Genomic DNA, 21,846 nt, shown 5'->3' on the forward strand with positions numbered 1-21,846 from the left:
GCACAATTAGTAGTGGTGAACAGTGCTCAGTGATTCTAATATCTAGTCCCCTGTTTTAATCAGTGGCCTTGAGACTAGAGAGAGCTGGCCCACTGACTGTCCACAGGCAAATCATTTAACTGCTATGTGCCTCAGTTTTCCCATCTGTAAAATGGGAACAATACTAATAGCCTTTGTAAAACACAATCTACTGCTGAAAAGTGCCAGCTAAGAATTGGACATTACTACTTTTAATTAGTCTATGTTCATCCTTAAGTCTCTGATAACCATTTGTCGTTTCTACTGCATATCTTCTCGTGTGAAAAAGATCTCCATGGACCCAATCAGTTTCTAGCTTCCGATTTCTTCCTCGTGCTCGGAGACATCTCAGTGTCACTATCTTTCTTTCTATTAAAAAAATGCCTTTTTATATCTGCAACCTCTGCCCCTTGTAACCAGTCTCCTGGTGTGTCATTGCACCATCTATCCTTGTATACAATATTTCCTGCTTTGCATAAGACACCCTGTTCCAGTCTTAGTATGCTATGATCAACCAAACAGACAATTATATAAGCTTCAGTAACTTATTTGCTCCTTTCCAAGATTTCTTCACTTTTACCTTTAACCAGCTATGTTCTTAAAGGGCAAATGAGTGAGTGGAGTGGACTTCTGGCAACTTACTCACTCTCCTCCTGTTGGTGAGTGTGACCTTTGATAAAATATGGTTACCAGTCACTTATCACTGTTTGCAGAGCAGCCTCACCCTATGCCAGCTGATAACAGTACTTGCCACAGTCCCCATGATGCTTTTCCCCCCACACTTTCTATTTCATTTCATGGTTGTGCTGTGCCTTTTATCCATGTCTAAAAATAAAGGAGTCAATAGACTTAAGATAAAAGACTACAAAGTCTAAATTAATATAGCTCAGCCAAACTGCAGAACAGGGCTTTGGGTAGGAGGTTCTCATATGTCTGCGAGGAGCTGCAAATTCCAAGATACAAAAGGTGTAAATAGAAGTGGGATAAATAAAAGGAAAATGTAAGATGAATTAGGAACAAATCCAGCAGGAAAGTATGTATTGCAGGGCACAATGTAGATTTGGCTCCACTGCAATCAGACTGGAGTATGGTTACTGCTTTTCTTCCAGATTCAGTTTACCAATCTGTCCCCCAGACTCTAAGACAGCATTTCCCAGACTGCATGGCTGCCTCTTCATGAGAACAAGGCCACTGCAAGATGTTGGACAAGTACGCAGCCACTCTTACCAACGTTTAGCGCCACTGCCAATGTTCCAATACTCTCTACGGCAGAGCTACAGCGACACACTAGATCTCTATTGCAGATGAGGTTTGCCAGACATCTGTCAGGGTGGCAGCAATAAGGCGGCCCGTAGAAATGGATGGCGTTTTGTGAAGTATTACATCTAACTGCTACAACTCCAGTCTTAAATTAGCATGTCCTTCTATGCTTACTGGTGGAGAAGCCCCTGCAGTACAGGGGTAAGCCAAAGTGGTAGCTGCCAGAATGAAGGTCAGGGACCCTGATGGTAGCAAAGGACCTAGAACAGACTCAGAAGAACACACAGGGAGTGTGTCTAGGGAGACCCTGCCTACACCATCAGCTACCTGCAGCCCCCATTACTGGCTGCAGGGGAAGTAACCTTGCTTGACCCATGCTTTTTGAGTGGGGTTCCCAAGAAGGCAGGGAACCCCACCCCCGTAAGACAGGACCCGCCTAGGGGAAGCCAAGCTGGGCTGGGCACAGGCATGATCAGTGCCACAGCAGTGCCTCAATGTCCCTGCTGCCCCCCCAAGGCAAGTGGGTGCTGTGGAGCTAGGCAGAGGTGCAGGAAGCTGCAGGGCAGCAGGCAGCTTGCAAAGCTGCCCCCCAGGAAAACCACAGGGAGCTGGAGTGTAGAGGGAAGGGAGTCCCTGGGACGGAGCCAGGAGGCGCTGGAGACGACACAGCAATAGGGATGCAGTTCCCAGACGGCGTCCATAGGGGGCGCTGCAGCGCAACAGACTCCGCAAGGCCTCCTGCGTGACGGGCGGTGGCTGCGTAGCGCCTGCGCTCTTCCCCCTTTCCCCTCGGCTGATGCAATTCTCCGGCAGGGAGCGGGCGGTGCCGCGGCACGGGTGGGCGGGGGCGTTGTCGTGCCGCGGGAGCCAATCACCGCCTGGGGGCGGTGACACAGTTTCCCGGATGTTGCGGGGGTCGGGCCCGCCCCCTTTTGCGCTGCCACTGCCTGAGCCCTGTCAGGTCAATGGGAGTTGGCCGCGAGCGCGCGCCTCCCAGGCCAGAGTTGGTCTCGCGCCGGGTGGGCGGTTTAACTGTCGCTCTCGCGGCGACGGCGCCATTTTGTTCTGCTTGCCGCGTCGGGGCGGCCGGCCGGACCGGAGCGGGTCCCCGGGCTGGGCTCTATGGTGCCGTCGCTGGCCTGAGGGGACCGCCGGCCCGCCGCACTATGGAGCCCTGCCCGAGAGGAGGCCGCCACGCCGCGAGGAGAACCGGAGCTTCCGCAGGCAGCAGCTGGATCCCGGCGCCGGAGAAGCGGCCGGGCCGCAGGGAGCGCTGAGGAGCCCCCGCCATGGAGCCGAGGAAGAGGGAGCAGGCGAGCCCCGGGCTCGGCCAGGCCAGCTCCTGGCTCGGGCTCCCCTGGCTGAAGCTCGGCCCCTGCCCCCCGGCTCCTCCCGTCGCGGCCCAGCCCCAGCTTAGCGCCCCCTTCTCCTGGCTGCGGCTCTTCTCGCAGCTGCTTTCCCCGCTGCCCGGCCTCCTCCAGCGCCTGCTGCCCGGCCAGGGGCTGAGCAGCGCCCTGTGCCCCGCGCCCGGGGAGCCACCCGCGGGGGGACCTCAGGCCGCGCCTCTGCTGCTGCTGTCCGAGGCCACCGCCTCGCTGAGTTGGGCCGACGGGGAGCTGCACTGGCCGGACGACGTCCCGGAGATGGGGCGGAAGAGTAGCCTGGAGCCCGCCCAGCCGCTGTGGACCGCTGGGCTGGTGCGGACCGGCCTGGCCCCGCTCAGCGTCCGGCAAGTGGACCTGGTCTCCTACATGCTGGGCCCCGGCGGCAGTCCGGGGTCCGGCTACGGCCAAGCCTGCTGCCCGGACAAGAGCCATCTGCCCCAGCCGCTGTGCGCCGAGCTCCCCGCGGACGGCTGGCGGGGACCCCCATCCCGGGAGGGGCTCCCGGAAATCCAGCATCTCCGCACCAAGCGTCTGGAGTTTCTCCAGCAGCAACAGCTGGCGACTAATTGCCTGCCCGTACCTGAGTCAGACCACGGCTACCACAGCTTGGAGGAGGAACAGCAACACAGGGGTAACTGCCAAGATGATGCCCGGCAGCCGACAGGCTCTGAGGAACTGCCCGAGCACCGCATAGTGGAGCAAGCTGGAGACAGCCCCCTACAACTGGAAGTAGGGAGCCCTGAAAAGGGGACAGCTGAGGGAGGAACCATCTTGGCTGAAGATGAGGATTCTGATATACAGCAAGATTTGCCACTGTCATCTAGACCTGTCTGTGCTAACAAACTCATAGACTATATTATCAGAGGCACTTCCAGTGATGAGGAAAGCTCAGAGGGTGAGGAAGACTGGGAGGAGGAGGAGGATGATGATGATGATGGGTTTGATAGTGAGGGGTCCCTCTTGGATTCAGACTCTGGTAGCCAGGATAGTGAGAACCTGCACCTGTGGAATTCCTTCTGCAGTTTGGATCCTTACAACCCTCAGAACTTTACAGCTGCCATTCAGACTGCTGTTAATAATTCAGAGAAGGATCTGGCTGGTGAGTCAGATGTAGAGGAGGATTCTTCATGGGCTGAAAGCCTTCCTGGCTCCCCTGCCCTCAGTCCTGGAGAGGATGATGAATGGGAGTGTAATAGTGCAGATGAGGAAGATAACTTGAAACTTTGGAACTCATTCTGTAACTCAAATGATCCCTATAACCCTTTCAATTTCAAGGCACCATTTCAAACTGCAAAAAAGAAAGGGAAGCATGACTTAGAAGGAGCATCTGGGCTGGGTTTTGTCAACTCTCAGTGCAATCTCTTATTCACCTGTCAGGTTCAGCTGCTGGAGAACCATAACTGTGGGGTCACAGACACAGTGCAGCATGGCATTCTTTTTGGAGAGAAACATGCAAAAACCAAGAGAAAAAAGGTATATTACATTTTAATGTAGTTACGATGTACTTGTGGCATAGTAGAACCTCAGATTTATGAACACCTCTGAAGTAGAGGCTTTTTGTAACTGAAAAGTTTGCAAGTGAACAAAATATTCTTTCAAAAGTGTACAGCTGAATATGGGCTTATGATGGCTTTGAAACTTTATTATGCAGAAGAAAAATGCTGCTTTTAATCGTCTTACTTTAAATGAAACAAGCATAAACATATTTCTTGTCGTATCTTTTTAAACTTTCCCTTTATTTTGTTAGCAGCTTATGTTTAATGCAGTACTGTACTGCATATGCTTTTTTAGTCTATGCTGATGACTGATCGTGGGCTTCTGGTTTCAAATGAGGAGTGTGGAGACCAGTAAATTTGTAATTCTGGTGTTTATAACTTTGAGGTTATACTGTAGTGCTTGGGGACCTCAGAATTAGGGCTCCATTGCTTAGGGACAATAGGTGAAGGCACAAGGAAAAATCCTGGCTCTTTGAAGTCAGTGCTGGGCAGGACTTATCCATAGCAAAGAGATGGTTCCCTCCCTTGGGCAAGCTTAGATGCTAGTTGTTAAGTATACATCAAGTTTTTGATATAATGGGAACAGTGATGGTATGATGTGATTTAGCAAAATTTTGTCTCTAATCCTCTTGAGTTGCGGTATTTAACATTTTAAAACAGGGTTTCCTTGCTCTCTCTGTATTCTGACACTGAACAGGCACACTTTCTATTCTTGTTCCCCTTCCAGTAACATTTTTACAATAGCAAACTTGCTGGGAGATGACAGCCTGAAGTTGGTAGTTTTCTGTAGATGTTATTGACTCCACCTATTCATGGTACTGGGATAGAAAATTTGTATGCTCTCTAATTAGGTAGAGTCTTGTCTCTACTTTCTAAAGAAATATCTAGGTTGTTAGCCTTCATATTTTTCTGAACCATAGCTCAAAAAAGAGACCCTAATGGTATGCCAATATGAAAATAAAGGTAGGCCTGTGTCTGATCCCTGTCAGCTGACTCTTAGCTTGTGGGATGTATCTCATCTAGGGATCCAAAAGCTCAGGCTCATATCTCAGCCTGAATCCTTACATAGCTATTTAACGACTTACAGCTTGTGAGCTGACCTGGAACAAGCACTGGTGAATTGCTGGGTAGATGAACTTCCCTACAGTCATTTGAGATACAAGTGTGTATGTCAGTAGCCTGGCTCTGCTGGGATTTTGTTGTAAAATCCCTCTATCATTTGGAACTTACATGAAACAACTGCATTTATAAAAATTTAGCTGTATTACAGCAAATACAAATTTAACACTGAATGACTTTTCTCTCTTTTGTGGAAACAGTGATGAAAATTAAAAATTTTGAAATGTGACTTTCTTTTTTAGAAACATCTGTTTGGTTCAAAGTTCACTATGTAATGTTGAAAGTGTACCTAACACTTTATAATAGACAACGTGTCAGATAAAGATCAGATTCCATAACTGGAAAGGTTTTAGTTTTAAAACTAAATAGTATAGTAATAGTGCGCACACAGACACACACACACAAAATAGCTCGTGCAAATTACAACTGGAATGTTTTTATATAGTAGTAACTTTTAGTTCAGTATCAGCTCACTGTGTGAGAACTCCAAGTAGATATTTACTTTCTCTTTGTGGATTATACTTTAGAAAGCCTATAACAAGCCATAAAAATAGAGACACTTGATGCACATATATAAAGGTTCATATACTTATTCTTTCATGAAACTTGAATTTTTTTAGGCCAACCTACCTATTGCACTTGTTTGCAGGGGTAATTTAGTTGCAGTAATTTCCAAACAATTAAAAAACCCTTTGTATAATCTGTCTGAATAACACTGTGAATGAACAATGAACTGTATGCAATATCTAGGTTGATATTACAAAAGTTGGTAATTGTACCCAAGAGGGTGTAATAGACTGATGTAAAAGGGATGAAATTAGTAGGCCACAAAGGGGCAGGCTGATGTAACCATCCAGTTTATTTGAAAGCAGATATTTAATTAGGTATGGCTGATCTATTACCCAAAGATTGCTTAAAAGTGATCCTTAGTCAAGACACTATTGTTTACATCAACTTGAATAATTCAACAGAAAAATGAACACAATGTTGTAAAAGTTTATAAAACCTTTAATTTATAGGGCAACAGGGTATGTATTAACAAAGTAGATTGAATTAATTGAAGGACCTGACTTCCAATGGGGAATTAAAGCTTAAACTGATTTTCTGGACTAATTTTAAGACTCAATGGCACTTTCTGATCAGATCCTGTATGATCCGTTTGATAAATAACCCAGTAATCTGCTACTTTATCTTATTCACTTGCCAGTGCTCAAAGTTCACATAGGTGTAAGACTGGAGTTATAGGGAAAACTGAAACCTCCTCGAAGTCTTCAGGAAGTGTAAAACTACAATTGTGCACAGGAGGGATTTCAACCTTGGGCATTATTGGAGGGGCTATGCCAGAGTAAATATCTAGTGTAGACAGGCCAAGTTGCAGCTGTGTGCTTTACTTTTTTCAGCATGGATAAGCTACACTAGTATCCCTATACACTAGTATATATTGCCTGCTTTCATTGGGATAACTCCCTAATGTAGCTATGCTGGTGATAGCCACTGATGGCTATTCATGGTACAAAGTATGTAACTTTAAGATGTAAAAAAAAAAAAATGTAGGCAGTTATCACAGGCTGCAGTGTGGGGTGGGGGAGTCAATATGTGTGGGGAGCCAACTTTTAAGCTGGCTCCTCTCATGTCCAGGCTCCATAGATCTGCTGTGCCACCACCTCCATAGATCTGCTGTGCCACAGTACCCATGGAGGCGGGAGGGCAGGGGAGGCTGCTGCGAAGCAGCCTCTGTTCGTAACAGGCCCAGGCTTGCTGGAGACAGAGGCTGCTCCGTGGGATGCTGGCATGGCCTCTGTCTGGGGAGCTCGGATTCTCTCCCGCCTCTCCCCTCCCCTGGAATGATAGGGGGCTCCCCAGGTGTGGGGCTGGAGGGCACTGACTGCAGGCCCCCATCCTTGGGTACTGTCGAATAGTCATGTAACCAATAATAATTGATATGGTTACACTATCTCTAGTATTATGGATGTTAAGAAGCATGTAATTTGTTAATTGTGTAGTTGACAAAAAAATTGAGTACACAATTAGTCAATAAGGGTTAGGGTTAGCACTGCAAGCAATCAGTCCTGGCTTCTGATGGGTCTGCAACTATCCCTGCTATGGCTCTGCATTAAAAGTATTTTAGGAGCTGGCAGGCAAGCAGCCTGGGTCTGCCCTGGCTCACACCGGTCTCGAGAGCTACCCTGCTGCAGCTCTGCAAGGAAAGTATTGCAGAGCTGCAGTGGGGGTAGCTCCCAGGATGTGCTGGCCAGCCCTCTAAAAAATTTACTGGCAGAGCCATGGGGAGAGGGGGAGGGGAATACATGTAGTCAGTAGCATTAACTAGGGATGTTAAATTGCGTTTAATCCGTTGAGTAGTCAATGGAATTTCCATCAACTGTTCAATTAGTTGATAAGGGGGGAAACTGCAGAGCTAACCTCACTGCGGTTTTGCCTTGGAAATATATTAAGAGCTGCCAGGCTGTTAATACATTTAAAAGGAAGAGGCGCAGCGTGGGACTGTGTGCGAGCTGGGAATCAGCTGTCCTGGCTCACGCCTAGTCCCAGACACTGTGCATCTGTTTTTTTTAATGTACAGGCAGTCCCCGGGTTACGTACAAGATAGGGACTGTAGGTTTGTTCTTAAGTTGAATCTGTATGTAAGTCGGAACTGGCGTCAGCCGCTGTTGAAACTGATCAGTTTCAGCAGCAGCTGAATCTGGATGCCAGTTCTGACTTGAATCCATATGTAAGTTAAGAAACCCAGGCGTCCCCAAGTCAGCTGCTGCTGAAACTGATCAGCGGCTGATTCCAGGAAGCCCGGGGCAGAGCAACTCTGCCTCGGGCTTCCTGTAGTCAGCCCCTGGTCAGTTTCAGCAGCGGCTGACTTAGGGATGCCTGGGGCAGAGCAGCTGGGGTGCTGCTGGGTTGGTACAGTAGCGCCGAGGACCAACCCGGCAGCGCCCCAGCTGCTCTACCCCAGGCGTAGGCAAGAAAAGCCTGGTCTGCTGCGGGGGGGTAGGGGGGGCACTAGCTGCACCCCCCCCCCCCAGCAGACCAGGGAGACGCGGGTGGCGGGACTGCCCGCGTCCTCCACGGCTTTGCTCCCTCTCCCTGGTCTGCTGACCAGGGAGACAGGGAGCAAAGCCGCGGAGCACGCCCGCAGCGGGACAGCCCAGGATCCGTAAGTCAGATCCGTGTAACTCGGGGACTGCCTGTATTAAGAGCCTGGCAGCTCTTAATACATTTAAAAAGCAGAGGTGCAGTGTCTGGGACCAGGCGTGAGCCGGGACAGCTGATTCCTAGCTCTCACTCAGTTCCCCTGCTATGCCTCTGCCTCCTCTGCCCTACCTGTAGAGATGATGCTGGGGAGAACTGGCTTTTAAGCCGGTTTCCTCCCTAGTACCAGCTCCTACCCCCCAACCCCGTTGCTTTCTCTCTCTGATAGAAGCAGCAAAGGCTAGGGGGAAGCAACTAGTCGAGTGCCTGCTTGACTACCCAGTAAGCAATGCTTATATGGATAGTCAGCTAACCGCTTACAACCCTAGCATTAACTACTAAGCTTTTGTTTAGTGGTTAATCATTTAACCAACCAGACTTACATCCCTAATATGTACTACACCTATCTGAGAGGCAGTAATGTCCATTGGAGAAGTCCTTCTATCGACGTAATGCTGTCTACATTGTGAGGTAGGTTGGTATAATTGCTTTGCTTGGAGGTGAGAGTGATGTAGATACTGAAATGTGAAAGTATAGCTGTGTATATGGTTAACCGATGAGTCTGGGCTCATTGGTTAATTTTCGTGGTTATGCGCAAGCTATTGGTCTTCTCCCCCACTCTTTTGCCCCACGGAGCCTCCTGGAGCTTCAGCAGTTACATGGTTGGTTACTTAAATGTGTTTTAGCATCCCTAGTAGTTATACTTAAGTTTGTAGTGTTAACTAGGGCCACAGTGGAATGTTCCCAAGAAACAAATTAACAACTCTGTTCTGAACATTGAGATCTTTAACAACATGTAGTTAGGATTTCAGTTTTAAATTACATCTGAAAGACTGCAATTTATTTGGAGGCACATAATTAGATACTGTATGTTGAGTTTAAAGTTCAGTAGTTGAAAGGGATAATACAGGTTAGACCTCTCTCGTTCAGCACCCTCAGAATCTGACTGATCCTGAATGATGGATTTTGCTGGACTTTAATAATGGATTCTTCTGGTCTCCCAACCATGGCCCTGGCCACACCCCCTGCAACCTGGCAGCCCAGCTGCCCTGCGTTCCCACAGAGCCTCCAGCCACCAGCCCTCCGCTGGAACTCCCTGGTCCAGAAGCATTTATGGTTTTGTTGTGGGGCCAGAGTGTTCCAGTTTAGAGAGATTCAACCTGTACAATCAAATCTTTAGAGCAGCATTATGCTAGGGCAGGTGATAAGAGAATATTGTGATTTTGTTTGTTTTAAAATATAATGAAAATGTCATATGACCATTATAGGAGAGGATACTGCCTCTGTTTTACCAGCATGCTTGCCAAAGGTTTGCTCGTAAGTTTAAAAAGCTGCTTATTTGCTGTAGCATGAAGCTTAGAGTTGTGGCATTTGAAAATACCACTACAGTTTCATAGCTCTGTACATGGTATTTAAATACACATACTGAATTTGCTGTCAGTCCTAAATGACTGATCCATGCTGTTCCAGCCATGTAGTTCTGAGTGCCATTTAATTAACTTTTAAAACTTTTACAACATCCTCTTTACACACATTGATGTGGAGATTTTTATTTCACTGTAGCATCCATACAGTCTATTCAGAACTAAGGATGTTAAATTTTGATTGATCAGCTCATCAAGTAGTCGATGGAATTTCCCGCTGTGCCTCTCCCATTGAAATGTACAATGGCTCCTGTACATTTCAAAGGGAGAGGAGCAGCCGTGGAACCAGCCCAGGACTGTTTCAATCCCTGCTCGTGCTGTTGCTCTCTGCCCCCTGCAGAGGTGGTGGTGGGGGCACCGGCTTTTAAGCTGGCTCCCCCCAGCACCGGCTTGTGCTCCCCTTCCCTCCACCTCCCTCTCATTTGCTTATCAGTAGTTGTCTAGTAGCTTACATCTCTATTCAGAACAGTACACAACTCGAACATCAGGAACTAAATTCTCTTGTTTTTACCCGGGCAAAGATACACTAGTATACACCCATGTAAAGACAGGCATGTTACAATTTTTTATTGTCATAGTTAAATGTTAGGGCAGAAACCTACACTTCACACAAGCCAGTCAATACTGAATTATGTTTACATCAGATATTTTGGAATAGCTCTTGAGAGCTATCATGACAAAACATGGTAGCAGTAACTGCAAATGCTGATTACGAAGAACATCACTTTGTATAAATGATTGTCCTGTGCTTTAATATAGTACTTAGCCAGGAGTCTGAGGTACAAGCTGAATTCTGGGGTGTCTACCAAGCACTGCTGGCATTAGATTTGCTGGGGCCCAGGAAAGAATACTGAAGCCTAAACCTGAGCAACTTAGATTCATGGGGCACTCTGTGATATTATGGGGCCCTGGGCAGTTTCCGTGCTTTCTACCCCTAATGCTGGTCCTGGCTTCTATATGTAGAAAAACTGTTGTGGCACATGTGGGCCTTGGAGTTTTTTCAGCATGTTGGGGCCACAGAAGCAAAAGATTGAGCAACTCTGCTTTAATAAATATCTTATCTCTTACAGGTAACATTCCTTGAAGAAGTTACTGAGTATTATATAAGCAGTGAGGAAGACCGCAAAGGACCCTGGGAAGAACTTGCACGGGATGGATGCAGGTTCCAGAAACGAATTCAAGAAACAGAAGATGCTATTGGATACTGCTTAACCATAGAGCATAGACAGACGATATTTAATAGACTTCAGGAAAAATACTATAAAATCCTTGATGTTTTCTAGCCCCCAAATTTGGTAGCCCTGTGACTGTACTGTTCAGTAATAAACTCAGGAACATCTTCAGATGTTTCTTCCTCTTAAAATTAAAACTGGCAGCTGACTGTATAGGTTTGTATCTGGAGGCTAAACATAACTTTAATACTGCTCCAAAATTTAATGTTTATCCAAGGAAATATGCCTTATTATGCCCAGAATTGGTATGAAAACAGAAAACAAATCTCTTGGTCACTTGAAAAATAAGTGGTATAATTATATTGGTTTTAAAGTAGATTGTATTCAACTATTGAGGTAAAATCCAATCCATAAATGCCTGTCTGCGCCATATGAAGGAAAAGGGAGGCTTATTAGGTTGGAATTTTTGCACTTTGGAGAAAACAAGAGTCTGAAATATTTATAGGGTTCAAAACCCAATGATTACAGTTCTGATTTAAAGTTTGTATATGTAGTTTCAACAGTTGAATTGTCTTTTTCCAATTTCTGTAAAACAAATTTGGTATTTTGCTTGGTAATTATAATTAAGTCCTCCATCTTCTTGATTTCGGTTTTCCTTATAAGATTTTCTTTGTTACATAAGTCTTTTGATTATGTATTTAAATATTTTGATCTAAAGCAGAATTTCAAGAGAGCTGAAAAGTGACACCGTCTTTGTTCAACTATTTTCATAGTATAAAATTCTTGCCTGGTACTTAGTAAAACTAGTTGTGCACTAGGCTCATGTTTCAGAACTCTGGAAAGCTCTGAACCCTGATTAGTACGTGCAACATGTAATACATTTGCTGATGTTGAAGGTGACCATTCTGCTGCTAGACTATATCATGGGCAAGCAACTGTCTGTTATGCTTTAGTTTTCACTTTGACAACTTGTGGCATTTGACCTACAAAGGACAGTGAAAAGTTGAATTTTACATTAGGTTCTTGATGTTTTGAGCCAAGTTATCAAGCTCTAAAGCTACACCCCAGTACAGTACATACTTTCTTTACAGAAAACCAGTATTAAAACCACCATGCCTCAGTACTTTTTTAATTAGCTGATAGTGTAACATTGTATACATGGAAGCTGACAGTTAATGTCTCCACTTGAAAAATAGTTAAGCTTACTATTTCAATCAGTAGCTATTTATTCCTTTAAATTAGTATCTAAATGTGCTGGCAAAAGTGAAGTATGTTGAGTGGCTCTTTCCAAACACAAAGATGTTGTGATGCAGATTAAACTTGAAATATGAGGCTATTAAAAAAAATCTGTGTAAACCAGACTACATCGGTAGCTGATGTGTACTTCATTTATTTTATTCTGTGACAATGTACAGTTGCTATAGAACTGGCTCAGCAAAATGTTCAAATAATTTAGACGTAGTCTGTATTAAGGAGATGTAACTTCATTTGATGTGAAGGAAAGCTGTTTACACACTAAGTGAAGACTTCACCTAAGGTTATCGGCATTCATTTCCTTGACACGCAATTCAAAGCTTTGACATTGTAGATTCAAAGTCTTCTAGTCTTAATTTCAAAATCTGCCAGGTCTTGTGCTATAATTGTCTTGATGTACAATTTCAGAAATGCTTCCTGACTTTCTCAAACTAATTGTCTTGAATACATCTTTTCAGTAAAGAGAAATCTTTCTTTATTTTAATGAAGTTGAATAATGCCCAGAGGCAGTAAATGCTGTCTTCAAGTAAAATTAAAGGTATCCTTTTATTGTAGACCTTATCTGAAAAGTTTGGTTGTAAAATTGGCTATACAAAAACTAGACACCAACTTTGTTTTAATTCTTGTTGAGCCAGCCTTTTGCTGCAAATTGTCTTAAATTACTCTGTCCTAGTGACACTTCCCCTGATCCCCTTCGTGGTAGAATTTGAATATTTCAGCTTCTTAGCAATTCAAGAAGTGCTCTCGAGTCAAATCTAAACCAAAAATTTGGTTATGTAAAATGTTAGCTAGTAGAACTGCTTCCATGATTTTAAAAAAAATCCAATGGCAACAACTCTTTAAAAAATATTTCCTACAGTGCTTGCAAGGCAAATAGTGTGACAGTGAGGTGGTCTTGTGATTGAAGCACACGGTGTTCAGTTTTTCCAGTTCTGCCAGTCTCCCTCTAGCTTCAGACAAGTCATTTTTGCATCAGTTTCCCTGTAAAATTGAAAGGGCTCCCCACCTCTCAATGATTGTGTGAAGTTTGAATTAATTATTACTTGTGTTTTGAGATCATGCAAAAGACAGCATTATAGAAATACAAATATTGGTTCAATAATAACTAGAAAAGAACTAAAAAGTGAAGCTAATGGATTTTCATTGTCTTCAATCAAGTAAAATTAAATTAGACTAACATTCTATCCATTTTTTAAAATTTTAAGCTTTTTTTTTCAATTTGTAAGGATTCTGCTACATTGGTGGCATCTGTCTTTTCCCTTACATCATCTTGACCTCAGTAATCATTTTCTTTCAGGTATATAACTGCATGGTTAAGCATTTCTAACAAAATTGCTGTCCCTTTCAAACCATCATGTGGAAAGAGGGGAATTCTGGCACTGAACTCAGTCCCAAATGATAAAATCACTTAAGCAAAAGCAAACCAATTTTATTCTTAATTTCTCTTTCCTTTCCCTAAAACAGATATCTGGAGTAGGTAAAAGGTTGTGTCTTGTGTTTTAAGAACACCTGTTAGCATTAAACTTTAAATCAAAACTGTAATTATCAGATTTTATTTTTATATAATTTGAGAGGTAAAGTTAGAAGCCTGACAACCTTCTAAATTGGCTTTATACAGATATTAATTTGTATCCAATTTGTTGGGTTTTTATATCTAAAGTTATATTTCTGTATATAATAAAATTATTCAGAACTAATCTGTAAATTGAAATAAAGATATTTGCAAGATAGTGCCAAGTTGTTTGTCTTTGAAGGATTTTACATGAGGTATGTGGTGATGATCTGCAAATCAGAGTCTGCTAGACATCTATATATACTGTAAACTTTTTTCAGACAGTAATGGTGGGCCAGTTAAAAACTAATTGTGTATAGAATTTTGATGCACAACTGTTGTAAAGGAGAAATACAGTGCTTTGTTTTCCTTAACAAGCTTGTTTTGTTAGATATGTGAGCAGTTTTATGCTGCTATTTCTTAAACTAAGATGCTGTGGATTTGTTTGGAGGTTGGAGAGTGCTTAGGGAAAACAAAGTGATGTAAAGGTATCAATGACTGAGAAATTGGCAATCCTCACTCCAAATTAGTAACTGGTGGCAAGGGATCCTCTGTAGCTGAAATGTCTCTTTTGGCAAAGACAAAGTTTAAGGTCTAGGCTACATGCACTCAAGGTCTTGTGCCCCTTTTTGGAACAGTAGGGATTTAATCTTGATCAGATTTCCATTTGGAAAGTATATTGTCTGCTAAAATTCCCCTTGTAGTGGATACTGGATATCGTATACTTACTTCCCTAGTCAAAATATATATAGTGTTTATAGTCATTTCACTATTACAACACATAGAGATTAAAATATCTTGGGATCTTAAAAACAAACCAGAAAAACCTTGTTCTTTCCCCTCCTCTCATGGAATTTATTACATGAGCATAGTTTTGTTTCGTGGGCTAAACATCTAATGCTGCTTTCAATTAGAATAACGTAAGTTTTCCACGTGTTGCTCTCTGGCATCACTGTCTAAATCAGGGGTCTCAAAACCCCAGACCACGGGACATCTGTAGCCTGAGCACTTCCCCAATCTGTCCCATGTTCTATTATACTATGAAATAGTTTGAAAGTTATTTAAGCAGGCCAGTGCAGCTGCTGGCCTGGGGAAGGAGGAGCAGGGGTGCAGAGAAACTCATTTGAACACACAGCTCCCAGCAGCCACATAGTCATGACTGTAGAAGGTCTTGGAAGGCTTGCTATCTGCCTCTGCCACAATGTGAACCACAATGGCCAGGGAGCTACCTGAGCTAATAGGCTGCTACAACCAGTGCGGCAAAGCCCGTGGGTTTCATTTTGTTATCCCAGGTGGAGGTGGGGGATCCCAGTATGGGGATGTGGTTGGGGCTTTGCAGGAAAAAAATGTATCAGGAGGTTTGTGATCAAATCAGGAGAACTGGCATTGCTGATCTCTAGCTAGTTTCACAAAATCAGTTAATAGTTTCACAGCTTACACCTACAGACAGGGTGGCTCTGCACACACCTCCCCCGGGCTACAGGGTGTGCTAGTGGTATAGAGCTATCAGCTCAGCTGGAAGTCATTCTAGCCCTACTGTGGTGGCAGGGGCCCTTGGCAGGTTTTAAATCTCCTGAGGGCATCAGGCAAGACTAGGTGAGGGTGGGTGCGTGCAGGCTAGCAGATGGGGCCAGGAGCCAGGCAGAGTGGGAATGCGTGAAGGACCCCTCCTGGAGCCATTGCCAGAAGGAATGCCCACTGGCCTGCTAAGTTGGCCAGTGCCAGTCCTCAAATCCTCCTAAGGTAAATTGAACTTGAGGTCCCTGATCTATGTTGTTTGTTTTCTTATTTCTGTATGTTTCACCAGCTGTAATAGATTGTGAATGTGTAGTAAGTGGTACAGAACAGCAGGTGCACAGATCCAGAGGGTGCCTAGGTGCAATGGAGACCTAATCCATGGTACTACCAGCCCATGTCACAGGAAATGGGAAGCCAGTTGACAATGTTATAAAAGTGGGGGGGAGGGAGGACCCACGATGCATCAAAATGCAATGCTATATTGAGTATATTTGAATGTACATTATGCCTTTTTAAGCAAGTGTTCGTGAAGGTGGCAGTGCAAAAATCACAACTTTGTACAGAGGTCACCATTGGCAGCAGACTGCAATATACAAAATCAGAGGTGATGTAGCTACTGTAAATTGTGCATCAGATTTGGGATTTCCAATATTTTGTGAATGGAAGCTTTACTTGTTAATTGAATTAAGAGACTCCCTTCTTGAAAACAGTACACAACTGGTCAATGTAACATAGGAAGGATGTAGTTTTAGAGAGACAGCAGCATAAGATGCTAAAGATAGTATGTCTGAATAGATTGTTGTGAGGAGTGGTTTAAAAATTGTTGGGGTTTTTACTCAGTAAAATGTCTAAAGGGTTTATATGACTGATTCAGCTGTTTGCATTAAAGGTTTCAAATAACTACCATTTCTGCGGAATAGTGATAGAAATGTAGCCGTGTTAGTCTGGGGTAGCTGAAGCAAAATGCAGGACAATGTAGCACTTTAAAGACTAACAAGATGGTTTATTAGATGACGAGCCCCCGTGGGCCAGACCCACCTCCCCAGATCAAACAGTGGAAGAAAGCAGTCACAACCATATACACCAAAGGGCACAACCAAAAAAATGTTCATTTTTTTGGTTGTGTCCTTTGGTGTATATGGTTGTGACTGCTTTCTTCCACTGTTTGATCTGGGGAGGTGGGTCTGGCCCACGGGGGCTCGTCATCTAATAAACCATCTTGTTAGTCTTTAAAGTGCTACATTGTCCTGCATTTTGCTTCAGCTACCATTTCTGCATTATCTCTTAGAAAGAGGGAAGTTAGCCCTCACTGCTTCATGCAAAGAATAGTAATACTCATTTGGAATGTGTTGTGAGGGAAACACCAAACCGAACAGTAGCAATAAGATGAGGAAGCAGATTTCTGTGCCTGTAAGAGGACAAGCCTGAGGTTACAGTACAAGTAAAAATTTTCATGATGACTTTCATTATCAGTTGCTTTTCTGATCTTCCAGATGAGAGCACCATCTGTTGGTATGCAATGTGTCTTGGTAAGCAGATCTCTTCATAGTGCTGATTAATATTTGCGGCTGGTGCAGCTGTATCAGCTGTAATAACCATTTTATTATGTGCACTTTTCAGTAATTGGAAAACTGGCAGGTGTGAATAGGGAGATGGGGCAGGTCTGTGTGCACTGGAGCTTTAAACAGGTAGATGCTCTGCACTTCATTGCCATCTAGTGGTCAGCTGTTTTTCAGCATGCATCCATTCTTAGTAAACATGTCCTGCTTGGAGCTAATGTCATCTGGTGCACTTGGTGCTTTCCCTGCCAGGCTCTGCAGTCTGCAGACAATGGAACCTTCAGTATCTAGCCTTGATGGGCATTCAGTCAATTGCACTGCTCAATTAGTTGACAATTCCTACCAGTCAAAATGGCTTTGTCTACTGTTTCGGAGGGGGTTGGTGGTTTTGGAAAATGGACCTTTCAATGGTGGTTCTAGAGGAAGTATTCAGAAGACCGTAAATTTGAAAAATGTGACTCGATTTTCAATTTCAAGTCAGTGGCAACAAATGCAAGCAATCAAAGGTGTTGGCTAGGGTGAGGCATTACTGAGACACACTGGCTGTGTCTAGACTGGCAAGTTTTTCCGCAAAAACTTGCCAGCTGTCTACGCTGGCCACTTGAATTTCCCAAGAACACTGACTTCCTACTGTCTGAAATCAGTGCTTCTTGCGGAAATACTATGCTGCTCCCGTTGGGGCAAAAGTCCTTTTGCGCAAAAGGGCCAGCATAGACAGCTCAGATTTGTTTTGCGCAAAAAAGCCTCGATTGCGAACATAGCGATCGGGGCTTTTTTGCGGAAAAGCGCGTCTAGATTGGCATGGACGCTTTTCCGCAAAAAGTGCTTTTGTGGAAAAGCATCCGTGCCAATCTAGATGCTCTTTTCCGCAAATGCTTTTAACAGAAAACTTTTCTGTTAAAAGAATTTGCGGAAAATCATGCCAGTCTAGACGTAGCCACTGTGCTTATTTTCCCTCACACAGTCAATGCACCTGGGTCTGAACCCACAGCTCTCCTAGCTCTCTTTTGAACCAAGTTTGCCCAACTTGTTTCCATAACAATGGCTTAGAAAGGAAATTATAATACTAGGCAATGAGAGATCCTGTACAGTTTGTTGAAGCCCATAGAAATAATACCCAAGTTAATCACTAATAACTGATCAGTTGTCTAAAAGCTCTTTTCTCCACATATTCTTACAATGAACAATCTTTTAAAAAAAGCTGTTTTGACGCCTTTCTCAAATGTTTCTAAGATCTGTCCTATGGTGAGAATAATGAATAAAAATAAACACTGCAGGGTACCCTATTTAGTTGAATACAAAATTCAATCAGGTCACAAATTAAAGCTCTTTTCCCCCCCTCTTGTCTGCCAGCACAGAATGTGAAAATCTTGTTGATTTTTTGCTTTTTATTCTACTCATAGAATCATAGATCTGGAAGAGACCTCAGAAGATCATCAAGTCCAGCCCTCTGCTCTAGGCAGGACCAGTCCCAACTAAATCAACCCGGTAAGGGCTTTGTCAAGCCAAAACTTAAACACCTCTAGGGATGGAGACTCCACTACTTCCTTAGGTAACCCATTCCAGTGCTTCACTACCCTCCTAGTGAAATAGTTTTTCCTAATATCCAACCTGGACCTCTCCCACCACAACTTGAGACCATTGCTCCTTGTTCTGCCATCTGTCACTACTGAGAACAGCCTTTCTCCCATCTTCTTTGGAACCTCTCTTCAGGAAGCTGAAGGCTGCTATCAAATCCCCCCTCACTCTTCTATCAAATCCCCCCTCACTGTTACTAAAGAGTCTGCCATTTTCATTTAGTTGATGTGTTAGGCAGAATACAACTTCTTTTGCTGTTCTGTATCATCTGCAAAGGCCTAAGAGGAGTTATGTACTGACCAATAAGTTAAGCATCTGAATAATGATCACACGGTGAAGTGAGTAAATAGGCCTGCTGCTATTGTGAGTCAGCTCTACTACCATCAAATTCCATTTATGGATTGCTTTAATATTACTACATGCCCTACCAAGCACAGGTTTCCTCAGAAAATCCCCCATGTGGATAGAGGAAGGGGGAATGCACAATGACTAATCCTAATGAGTAGACTTCAGGAGAAGTTCCATTGGCACCTTTTGTCCACACTGTAGAACTGTTCAGTTATTACTGTGAAAGCAGTTCAGGTTACATCAGCCCCGGGCTGGCTATTTTGCCAACTGGGAGACAACTTAAAAAAAAAAAGTAAAAGCTGGCCATTTCCCTGGAGGGAAAGGAGCACAAGAAACCATTAGTAGCCAGCATCCATCTGTTAGTGCTGCCTGATGCCAGAGCGCATAATGACAGGTCTGTTGGTAACCAAAACAACTGCTACTTTCCAGTTGGCCTCGTTTTGGGGGACATCTTGCATGTGACACCCTTTTTCTTTCTGCTCTAGCTGTTTGAAAGACAAAGGTAGGGGAAAACTGACTATGCAAAATGCTGTCAAATGTCTGAACTTCCACCTCCAGTCTTTCAATTGTAGTAACATAAGGTGCTGTAGTAATATGTGGAACAGTTTCAGAGAGGTGTGATTTAACTTGGTGTCCCTTCATTGAGGGATTTAATTGCTTTTTTCCTATAAAGTAAGCTCAGGGTCCCATTGTACTAGGTACTGTACATACATTTAGTAAGACAGAGTCACTCTCCTGAATAGTGTTTAATTTAAATACACAAGCCAGGCTAAGCAGGGGAGAAAGGAGAAATCATTATGCTTATTTTATCAATGGAGAACTGAGGCAAACAAATTTTACACCAGCATAAAAACATATTGGGTTTTTAAAATGGATGTTGTTAAACCTGTGCAAGCTAGGCATATAAAACCCTATTTAACTGGTTAAATGATTAAAGGGGTGAGAGGGGGGAGGGAGAGGTGCTCCTGCCTGGATGGAGTGGACCCCTGCCTAGCACCAGGTTGGAATGCTCCTCCCACACACATGACAGGCAGGGGCTGTCCATGGTGGAACCGCCACAGGGCAGGAGCAGCCCCCTGCTAGCAGCAGGTAGGGAGCAGCTCCAGCTCCACTGGTTAACCTTAACTGGTAACCATTAAGTATGAGGCTTATCAGTTAACCGGTTAAACCTACACATCCCTAGTGCAAGCCCCATACACTTATCGGTGTAAAAGCGTCTCAGCAATTTAACGGGTTGGTAAATCTGCTATGTCCATCACAAAGGCAAAAGAAGCGAAGGTGCCAGTTTGTCTGTCTGTAAACCAATTTTAGTTAAACCAATGCAACTTCTGTGGTGGAACAGTTTGTTTCTGGTTACACACAAAGTTTGTAGCAGATCTGGAAACTAAACCCAGAAGCAAAAATAGTTATTTAGCTGAGGAGCTCAACAAAAACAAACAATTATGAATTATACAGACTTGATCCCTCTTATAGTAAAAACAGTGATCCTGTGAATAGAGAAATTGGATGCAAGTCCCGTGTTGTAATCTGTCCCATGGAAACTTCTTGGCATGAGGCTTTGTGGGGGTACGGGCAGGAAGGGTATATGAGGCTTCCATTGTATATATACTTAGCGTCATTTTACTTTCCTCCATGAGGTTCTAGGACCGGTTTTGTTCAATATCTTTATTAATGATCTGGATGAGGGGATGGATTGCACCCTCAGCAAGTTTGCGGATGACACTAAGCTGGGGGGAGAGGTAGATACGCTTAAGGGCAGAGATAGGGTACAGAATGACTTAGACAAATTGGAGGATTGGGCCACAAGAAATCTGATGAGGTTCAACAAGGACAAGTGTAGAGTCCTGCACTTGGGACGGAAGAATCCCAAGCATAGTTACAAGCTGGGGACCAACCGGTTAAGTAGCAGTTCTGCAGAAAAGGACCTGGGGGTTACAGTGGATGAGAAGCTAGATATGAGTCAACAGTGTGCCCTTGTAGCCAAGAAGGCTAATGGCATATTAGGTTGCATTAAGAGGAGCATTACCAGCAGATCCAGAGATGTCATCATTCCCCTTTATTCGGCTTTGGTGAGGCCGCATCTGGAGTATTGTGTCCAGTTCTGGGCCCCCCACTACAAAAAGGATGTGGACGCATTGGAGAGGGTCCAGCGGAGGGCAACCAAAATGATGAGGGGGCTGGAGCATATGACCTATGAGGGGAGGCTGAGGGACCTGGGTCTGTTTAGTCTGCAGAAGCGAAGAGTGAGGGGGGATTTGATAGCAGCCTTCAACTTCCTGAAGGGAGGTTCCAAAGAGGATGGAGAGAGGCTGTTCTCAGTAGTGACAGATGGCAGAACAAGGAGCAATGGTCTCAAGTTGTGGTGGGAGAGGTCCAGGTTGGATATTAGGAAAAACTATTTCACTAGGAGGGTGGTGAAGCACTGGAATGGATTACCTAGGGAAGTAGTGAAGTCTCCATCCCTAGAGGTGTTTAAGTCTCGGCTTGACAAAGCCCTGGCTGGGTTGATTTAGTTGGAATTGGTCCTGCCTAGAGCAGGGGGCTTGACTTGATGGCCTTCTGAGGTCTCTTCCAGTTCTATGATTCTATGACCAAGGCTGCTTATTTTACATTTTCTGTTTAAGTTACGATTTTGTTGGCCAAATCGCTCAAGATCATTCTTCCACTAGAAAAAAGTTAGGATTTGCTTTAGAGTCAGAAAAATGCCAGAGATTAGGATTTTTACCATGAGGCTTCAGGTAGAAGAGCAGGTTTAAACTGATACCCTTTCATAAGATTTGAGACATCTCAACTTGTGGAGGCTCCCAAATACCATGGTGAGAAGCCCTGTGGAAATACAGGGATGGAGAGATATTAGAACAAGCTTAGAAATGGTTATTTAATCACCATGCGTGGTGGTAATGCTTGCCGATAAAAGGCTGTCGGAGACGTGCTTGGAATGCTGGTATGCAGATTCCTTCAG

General features: G+C 44.2%; 1 protein-coding gene across 1 annotated transcript; it reads left to right on the forward strand.

Annotated features, from left to right (window-relative positions):
- The first annotated feature begins 2,226 nt into the window (after window positions 1-2,226).
- On the forward strand, window positions 2,227-14,062 carry PPP1R15B (protein phosphatase 1 regulatory subunit 15B). Its single transcript, XM_006133079.4, has 2 exons — window positions 2,227-4,136; window positions 10,974-14,062. Exons 1-2 carry the CDS (start codon window positions 2,568-2,570, stop codon window positions 11,184-11,186), a joined length of 1,782 nt encoding a protein of 593 aa, XP_006133141.2. The 5' UTR covers window positions 2,227-2,567; the 3' UTR covers window positions 11,187-14,062.
- Window positions 14,063-21,846: the final 7,784 nt, after the last annotated feature.

This window comes from Pelodiscus sinensis, chromosome 27, assembly GCF_049634645.1.
Source record: "Pelodiscus sinensis isolate JC-2024 chromosome 27, ASM4963464v1, whole genome shotgun sequence".
In the NCBI taxonomy this organism is placed as follows: domain Eukaryota; kingdom Metazoa; phylum Chordata; order Testudines; family Trionychidae; genus Pelodiscus; species Pelodiscus sinensis.